At 49.6% G+C, this 9,285-nt stretch overlaps 1 protein-coding gene across 4 annotated transcripts in view; it reads right to left on the bottom strand.

Annotated features, from left to right (window-relative positions):
- The window catches only part of HM13 (histocompatibility minor 13), a 39,805-nt gene extending 31,057 nt beyond the window's left edge, over positions 1-8,748 (bottom strand). The window contains exons 1-2 of one of the 4 annotated variants that reach the window (XM_024743026.1): positions 8,447-8,748; positions 1,310-1,408 (exon numbers count right to left, since the gene is read on the bottom strand). In XM_024743026.1, the coding sequence (XP_024598794.1) occupies positions 1,310-1,408; positions 8,447-8,629 (282 nt within the window). In that variant the 5' untranslated portion in view covers positions 8,630-8,748. The remainder of the gene's footprint in view (positions 1-1,309; positions 1,409-8,446) is intronic. The other 3 variants (XM_024743029.1, XM_024743027.1, XM_024743028.1) reach the window with 3 other exon arrangements.
- Positions 8,749-9,285: the final 537 nt, after the last annotated feature.

Here is a 9,285-nt window from a genome sequence, read left to right as displayed (position 1 = left end):
TTTTTTTTTTTTTTTTTTTAATTTTATTTATTTTTGGCTTCTCCATTGTGCTGTGGAGACTTCTCACTGTGGTGGCTTCTCTTGTTGTGGAGCGTGGGCTCTAGGCATGTGGGCTTCAGTAGTTGTGGCTCGTGGGCTCAGTAGTTGTGGCTCACGGGCCCTAGAGCGCAGGCTCAGTAGTTGTGGCGCATGGACCTAGTCGCTCCACAGCATGTGGGATCTTCCCGGACCAGGGTTGGAACCTGTGTCCCCTGCATTGGCAGGCGGACTCCCAACCACTGCGCCACCAGGGAAGCCCTGTATTTTTAAAATGTGAATTAAAAGTTATCCTTGAGGAGGGATTTCCCTGGTGGTCCAGTGGTTAGGACTCTGAGCTTCCACTGCAAGGGGCATGGGTTCGATCCCTGGTCGGGGAACTCAGATCCCATGTGCCGAGCAGCGTGGCCGGGGGCGGGGTGGGGGAAAAGTTATCCTTGAGGAGTTTTCAATGACCAGGAAAAAAGTGCTTGTAATGTATTATTTAAAAAAAATAGTTATAAAATGATTATCATTAGGTTAAAAATACGAATATGAAAAGCCTGAAAGGAGATATGCCAAAACGTTAATAGTGATTACCTCTGTGTATTTTTCCCTCTCTTTAAGTTTTCTGCATATATTACTTTTATAATCAGAAAACAGTACATGTTATATTAAAAAAAAAAAGTTTGAGAGTTTGCAGTAACATGAGAAAATGCTCACGATGTAATTAATGTGAAGTGAGAAAAGCAGCTACAGGACTGAATACACCACATGTTCACAGCTATGGAGGAACCATGCACGGGGAAAAGCAGAGGAAGGACACACCTCCAAAGGGACTCTGTGACTGTCTCTGGCAGGGGGGTTTTGGATGGCTGCTGTTTTCCCCTTTTTACTTTTCTGTGTTTTCCAGGTTTTCAACACTGAGCCTGTGTAACTTTTATTGGGAAAATAAACCTCGATAAATTAAAAAAAAAAAAAAGCAATTAGTATGGTAGAGGTATGTCCGAGACATAGCTATACCCCACCCCAATATGAAGAGTACAATGAAACCAAACCGGTATCAGGAAAACAAAACAGAAAGCTCCTCTAAGAAGGGAAATAAAGACTGGTGGGAAGGGGCCCCCGATATCACAGTGGGGTCTCTGGGTAGTGGGCCTAAGGGTAAATTGTTATTTTTCCTGCTCTTTATTTTCTATAAATGAACATGCATGTCTCCTGTGATGGGAAAAATAAAACAAAATCAAATAAAGTTATTCAAACCGAATGCTACAACAGGTGACAAAGGACTTACTTTGAAAAAGAGGTAGAGCCCCAAGAGCGTGCAGCTGGCGATGATGGGGAACCGGGCAGCATCCCGGCTGGTGATGGTCTCGGGCATGTCCGAGGCATTCTAGACGAGAGAAGAAAGGCCCTGCTGAGTGCTGGGAGTGCTTCTGGCCTCTGAGGGTTGGATGCTGGCAGGAATTTGGTGCCCCAACAGCTCGTTCATCTCCTTCCCCTTCTGCCATCACTGAGTTGCCTCAGGGGTCCCCACGTTCTCCTGACTCAGGGCTTTGCAAGTGCTGTTCCCTCTGCCCGGGCTGCGGACCCCCCAACCTGGGGCAGGACGCTCTGATCCCATCGTCTTGCTATTGAGGAGACCTGCACTCCAACAGGGACAGTTCCTGGGAGGACCCAGGGCACATGCGGCAGAGGCAATGGGTACATAATAACTGAAAGAGAAAACCCTGGACACTGGTGACAAGACAGCATTTCTGGGCCTCGCGAGGACTACCTCCAGTTTTCTTATGGATTAGCTGAGATGTAAATATGATCAGTCTTTTATCCAGTAGGCAGTGAATATTATCAGTGGAAATAAACCAACAACACACAAAACTTAACAATGGCTAAAACCGAGTATGGGAAGACACCAACTGCAAGGAGAAGCAAATCTGGACAAAACTCAAACTCAAGAAGTGTGACTGCGAAAACTGAATCTGGTCAGAGTAAAAGCCACCTTTAAATTCACAATGGCAGATGCAATAGTTGGCAAGAATGTGATCTAGGTAATGAGCTGACGGAGGATAAATATTTACATGGAAAACAACTGAAGGCAATCAAAGTCATTTCAGTATTATCAAAATGGAAAAAAATTGGAAACAGTAACAGTTCAACATAGAAAATTAAGTCAGCTCCATAGAACTCATGACAGAAGACCTTCGAATGAAAATCCATCATAGTAGTATAATTCTGGTTTAAATTTATATTAAAAATGTTTTTTAGTCAAGTGGGGAGGCCCTTAACCAAACCCCAACATATGCATGGCTGAGGCGGCCCAGGCACAGGGCTGAAGGGAGACCCGCCCTTGTGGAGGGACCAGGTAGCTCTGTGTGAGTCACTCTCTGGCAGCTTTGCTGGGAGTGGGGTGGCGGTGGGTGAGCAACAGTGACATGGAGAGGCAGGGTCATCTTCCTTCCCTCTTCTCTCCCAGCCCTTGGTTTCTGCTTTTGGCAGCACTGTGCTGGGGGGTCTGGGCAAATTCATCGCCCTCTCTGTGTACCTCCATAAAATCATTATATTTCCTGTGTAGCAGCAGGGTGGGCACAAAAATACAGGAGCTCCTGACCATAAAGAGTTCACAGGCAGGTAGGCCAAGACCTTGACATGTAAACAGAATATCACCGCATACTGTGACATGTGACAGAACAGAGACACGCATACTGCGGTGGTACGTGGCATGAGTGCCCAGTGGTGGAGGGAGGGCTCTGATGTCAGCAGGCCCAGCTGCACTCCCAGCTCTGCTTCTTTCCAGGTTTGGGACCTTGGGGAAGTTAACTCCCTTCTCAGAGCCTCAATTTCCTCAGCTGTAAAATGGGGTGCCAGGATTTGATGATTTTTTTTTTTCCCCACAGCACTGGAAGTACTTGTGTTGTGCCTTGAGCTTCCCACAAGTTGTATAAACTATTTGTATTATTCTTATGTAGAAGGGAATCATGAGAAAGCAGACAGGACACTACTTTCACAAGGAAGCAGGGGAGTGTCAGAGGTGGTTAGAGCAGATATCACTTAAGCAAGGCCTTGAAGGCCAACCACAGGGTCTGGTATGTAGTCGAAGCCAGATAAACGCTGACTAAGTTGAGGAGTTTGCTTTGTGTACGAGGAAGGGAAGCGCTTACCAGGCAGAGGGACCTGTAGATGCAGGCAGGGCACATGGTATGAAAACATTCACGGACTCTGGCTTCACCTACAAACCAGTGTTACCGCTCATTTCCACAGTCATTTCAATTCAGCCCAGGATCCTGGGCGGGAAGAGGCTTAATATTATTCGATGACAAACCAGGCTGGACAGATGCTCCATCACACAAGGAATCTGGTCTCCTCTGTGGGTGACTATTGGAAATATCCCACGTGCAATGTTGAGTCAGAACAGGAGACTTGAAGTCTGACCAATGATGACAGTAACACGGATAACACTTACTGAGAGCTTTCTAGGTGCCAAGCATTGTTCTAGGTGCTTTACATGATTTCATCCTCACAGTAACCCCAGGAAGCAGGTACTTTTAATAGCTCCACTTTACAGATGAAGAGACTGAGGCTCAGAGAGGTGACATAACTTGCTTTAAGGTCACACAGCTGACGAGTGGCAGAGCCAGTATTCACACTGAGGCAGTCTGGTTCCAGAGCCCAAACTCTTGGCTATTACCCCCTAGACGTCCTCTACCTTTTCTATCTGGAAATTTCTGCTGGAAAGTTGTGACAAGATGCTCAGGGAGCCTGCGACCTTTCTGAGGAACAGAATCCTGAAGGCAACAGAATCTTTGTAGTTGGAAAAATACAAAAAGTTGTCAGGATTCTCCACTGATTCAATTTGGATTTTTAAACTAGACGTTCTTATGCAAATGCAATGGTGTGGTTGTTAGGAACTGACACAAAGAGCAGAAATAAATTCAGCTTCCAGTGACATTCTGCATGCTCAGTTATCAGGGCGGAAGCAAAAGCAGCGAGGGAAGATGGCTCGCTCAAGTCGTTGGCTCAGCTGGAGCTCTGGGAGTTCTGCTTCCAGGCCATGCCCTAGAAAGGATCTGGAATTCGTGGGCCATTCTGTTACCCCAGGGTCTCCTCTCCTCACTGCCACGTGCACTCACTCACCTGTGCATCTCCTGAACTACCCCCCCACCCCAGCCCTTTGCCCCTACTGCAGTCTCCACTAGCACCACCTCACCAGCCCCCTTCCTGCCTGTCACCTCCCCTATCAGGAGCTCTTTCTGAAGGACCTGATCGTATCCCACAACAGCTCAGAAACCTCTGGAGAATGGACTACCAAGAAGCCATCAAACAAGAACTGAGGTCACTGCGGGTGGGAGTATAAACTGGTACAACCTCTATGGTGGATAATGTGATAAAATCCGTCTAAATCAAACATGCACAGAGCCTTTGACCCTGCAAATCGATTTTAAGGAATTTATCCTACAAATACACAGAAAAGTGTAAAGTAACAAATGTATAAGGAGACTAATTTCAGCATGGTTTGCGATAGCAGAATATTGACACACCTAACTGACCAGTGGAGGACTCCAAATCAGGGGCCCTCACACTTGGGCTCGCATCAGAATCGCCAGGAGGGCTTGTGAACAGATCTGCGTTTCTAACAAGTTCCCGGGTGATAACTGATGCTGCTGGTCCTGGGATTACATTTTGAGAATCATGGCTGGGGGGGTACAGGTGGACACCACACAGCTGTTAAAGAACACAACCGTGCCATGTGTACTGACATATTAGATCTCCAACATGTAAGTGGTGAAAACAGCAAGGTGTAAAAAAGAGTTTATCTATAACAAAATGTAACAGTTATGTAGCAAAAAATGGGGCGAAGCATATGCTTATTTATTTGTAAAGGCACAGAGGCTCTGGATGGATAGCCAAGAAACATGTAACAGGGGCTGCCTCGGGGGAGGGAAACTGGGAAGCTGGGGTGGGAGGGAGATTTCACTTTGTCCCCTTGTACCTTTGGAATTCTACACCTTGGGCGTGCGTGACCTACCCTCCCCGCCATAAAACAAGGTACATCTACATGTACTGACATAAGAAAATGACCAAGACATACTGTTAAGGAAAAAGAAAAGAATCAAGTTTCAGGGCAATTATGTACCGCAAAATCCCACTTCTATAAAAATAAATTTACATATGTATATACACACAGGCACATACTTGTTTGTATATATACAGAAAAAGGTCTGGAAGATGGCACACCAAACAGCTAACTGGGTTACTTCCACAGAAGTGGTACTGGGGGGGGGCTTTTCCTTTATACTTCTGCGTTGCTTTAATTTTTACAAATGCAAACATGTAGTAACTACGAAGATTAACTGGTGTGTTGCCCTCAGGATTCTGTACCTCAGAATGGCCACAGGATCCCACAGCATCTTCCTGTTACATCACCCGAGTACCTGTACTGGGCTCACATCAAACTGCTCACTGCCTCCTGGAAAACACCTGTGGGCCCACGCCTCCCTCTCCTCCTGTCCTGCCTGCTGAGCTATCCACCCTGCCAAAGATCACTGCTGCCACCTCTAGCAGTCGGCTGGTCACACAGCTGTTTCTCCTTGGTGACTGCACTCTATGAGGGGAGGGCTTGGCCTTCTTTGTCTTGGCACCCCTGGTACCCAGCCCAGAGCAGCAACCCAGTCCAGCTGGCTGAGGGGCTCCTCTGAGTTACAGGCCAAAGGCCTTTGAAGCGATGATGAGTAGTTGTTGCTGCGATTTGCTCCCTTCTGGGAACAGAGGTCTCTGACAGGAATGGGCACTGCTCTCAGATGGCTCTGCCCATGGCTACTTCTTCCCAACACACTCCCGGACTTCTCCTCCCATGATTTCACAACTCACCCTGCCTGTCATGGACAACTTGCCCCCAGGGAGAATTCTGTCCTCACATGCCCTCTCAGCTGGCTGTGGGGGGTCTAACACTAGTGGGAAATCAAAACTCCTGGGCCCCCAAGCTAACTTTTCTCTCCTTGCCAAATGATTAGAGAAACAACTCAGGGTAGAAAAAGGGGAGTCGTTTGGCCTGTCTTCTCCCTAGGCCAAAATGCCACTTGTATGGGTCTTTAGAGGCACCTGCATCAAAGAGAGAGCCCCGGACTAGGACCAGGGACACCTGGTTCCGCCCCTAATTGGCAGAGAAGTCATTTCTTTGACTCTTAGTTTCTCTGTGCAATGGTGTTAATAAACCTGGCTCTGCCTGTCTCACTCAGCTGCTGGGAGAATCAGAGGGCGAAGGCTTGTAAACTTTAGAATACCCTGGTTACTGGTGGTGGGAGGCTACTAAGGGTCAGGCTGTTTGCAATTCCATGCACAGTCTTCCAGCACCCGTCTTGCCGGAGATGCTGGGGAGAGGTATTTAGATGCTTCAGTCGATCGAAAGCTCTCTTCTATCCCTACCCTCTGCTCCAGGCACTCCAGACCGTCCACCATCACCTAAACTGCCTCGTACAGCTGCTTTCCTGGTTTCCTCTGCCTCGAATGTCTTCTGGGGGAAATTCGACCTCTACGTCAAGGCTCCAGCCCACCTCCAGCACAAAGCCGCCCTGCCCTGCCCCAGGTGTGTTCAATCTTTCTCCCTAAAGCCTGCGGCACTACCTGTACTACAATCACAGATCTAGTTATTCCTCTCTCGTCCAGACACCTCAACTCCTTGGTGACAGGGCTCTGACCCACTCATCTTTGCAGCATCCGTCTGCCCTGGACAACAGTGGAGGTTCAGGAAATTCTGTTGTCTGGAAGGTGTTTTCTGAAGAGATTACTAATCCATGTGTAGATGGTGCCAAGGAGAATTACTCAGTATAAGGAGCACCTCACATCAAGTGCCCAGCTCACTCCTTGCTGCCCTTCACCTTCTTTGTCCTGATCTATTTCAGAACATCCCCCTGTACCAAGTGTTCGCCCGAAACAAAGGTAGGGAGGATGAAAGCCACCAGAACTCTGCTTAGAAGAGGCAGAATTGTACGGAAAATGGGGCCACCTAAGCATGACCAATCCCCTTTGCATCTGACCACAGAGGGAACCAGCCTCAAGTTCTCTGATCTTGAGAAAGGAAGGTGGCAGGCCTCGGCCACTGCTCAAGTTGGGTAATGTTTTGAGAACCTGGGCTTGAGCAGTTTCAAAAGTGGCAGCTCCTCTATGGGTCTGCCCTCTTTGGGTACGACGGCTTCCGCTAAGGTTCAACTTCAGGTCTTGGTGGGGGAGGAGCAGCAGGGAGCTGCAGATCAGGAGGTGGTGGAGGATGATGGGAGAGGCTGCCAGGAAATGAGAAGTCACTGGTGCAACGGGCTAGAGAGGTCTTAATATCAGGAAGAAGGGTGACAGAGAGGAAGTCAGAAGGTGGAAGGCCCTGGGGTCCTCTTAGGTATCCAATGGGACAGATGTTGAAGGACAGGGATGAGCTCTGGCCCAGTCTCACAAGAGAGGCCTACAGCAGCTCAGTTACTCAGCAGGTAAGCCCAGTTTGGTGGAAAGACTGTCTTAAGGGGCATGAGAAGAGCTACTTTGAGGCAGGGTCTGGGGTGGGAAGAGGGTCAGGGTTAGGGGTTAGGAATAGGGTCTGGGCTCAGGCTCAGACAGGTCTGAGCTTGGGTGTAGTCAGGGAGAGAAAACCAGCAAACCAAGGGTCTATGGCTGGTTAAAAAAAGAGGCACCAAAGTGCCAGGTCCTGAGGAGTTGTGTGACCGGAATTGGTTCCAGAAAGTGATGCAAAAAACTAGGAGCTGAGCTGGGGGTTCCAGGAGCTAATATTCCTGTGTTAGTTTTTTTTTTTTTTTTTTTTTAGGTGGGGCAAAGGCTTGATCTGGGGGTTCTAGGAGAGCACTCTACGGGTCACAGGTTCCAGCTGGACAGGTGTCAGAGTCTAGGGATGAGCCTGGGTGCCAGAATTTGCCCTGGGTTAGGGTGAGGAATGACAAGAGGCTGTACTATTCAGGAGGTGTCAGAACCAGTGCCCCATCAGATACAGATGGATGTTGACCCAGAGCCTGGGATGGGGTGACTGTCCCAGATGGGATGAACAGCCAGAGCAGAGCGTGAGGCTGGTCTGGCTGGGTCCAGCAGGCTGAAAACAATTAGTACCCGAATCACAGTGTCAGGGTCGGCCAACAGTGCTTCCAGCATGGTGCACAGAGGGAGGGATGTGTCAAGGTCCGAACGGGGGTGGAAACCGCTCCCTATTTGAGAAAGGTGTCAGTACCTGGTTCGTGGATCGGTGCCCAGATCCTGGGGCACCTAAGGTCAGCCCCAGGATGTGGGCCCGGGTTGGGGATGCGGTGGTGAGCAATGCTGGGAAGGGTCAGTGTCCGGGCAGAGGAGGTGTCTGTCCCGTCCAGGGCGGGCGGGGGAAGGGTCCGTGCCAGCCGTGTCAGGGTGGGAGGTGGACAGCGCCCGGCTTTGCCGCTGACCCTACCTTGCCGCGGGCGCAGCGCACGGAGCGCAGGGCGCCGAAGAAGATGGGCAGCAGCGCCATGAGCAGGAGGCTGCCATAGGCCAGCGCGATGCCCTCGGGCGTGGAAGGCGGCCGCGTCGTGCCGTTGGTTGGGCCGCCTGCCTCGACACTGCCGTTATGCGGGTCGCTGAGGGCCGAGTCCATGGCAAGGCTGCACTCGCGGTCCGACTCCAGGTCCGGCAGCTGCAGCAGAGACGCAGAAGGGAAGACGGGCTACGCGTGGAAAGCCACGTTCCCCTAAAGAAACAGGAAGTGACGTGCTTCCCTCGCCGGCCTGCGCCGCGCACGCGTGCGCGTTCACGTCTCCCCGCCCGCGCGCCCTCTAGCGGTGGCGGAGGGACAGGCGGCCGGTTGCTAAGCAACTTGCTGGCAGCAGGGAGAGGAACACTGGACCACTGCGGTGGATATCCATCCCTAGGGAGACCTGAGGGCCCCATTCTCTAGTCCCAGTCAACCTCCTTAACTCCAGGATACTAATAACTAAGAATTTGTTTACTCATGCAGACATTCATCCAATATTTAATCATTCCCTCACTCAAGTATTTGAGTATCCCATCATATCCAGGCACTGTCCTAGGCTCTGGGGACACAGAAGGGAACAATATAGGCAAAAGTCCGTCCCTGCCCTCATGAAGCTTGCACTTTTAGTGTGGCGGGGGGGGTTGTTGGGAGGATGATAAATAAAATGAATAAAATAAATAAATCAGTCTATAGGATGTTAGTGTGTAGTTATATGTTACATAGCATGCTTTTCTAAAAAAATATTTATTTTAGGCTGCATTGGGTCTTCGTTGCTGTGT

Source organism: Neophocaena asiaeorientalis, unplaced genomic scaffold (assembly GCF_003031525.2).
Source record: "Neophocaena asiaeorientalis asiaeorientalis breed wild unplaced genomic scaffold, Neophocaena_asiaeorientalis_V1.1 scaffold82, whole genome shotgun sequence".
In the NCBI taxonomy this organism is placed as follows: Eukaryota; Metazoa; Chordata; class Mammalia; order Artiodactyla; family Phocoenidae; genus Neophocaena; species Neophocaena asiaeorientalis.
This window is presented reverse-complemented; position numbering and strand designations above follow the sequence as displayed.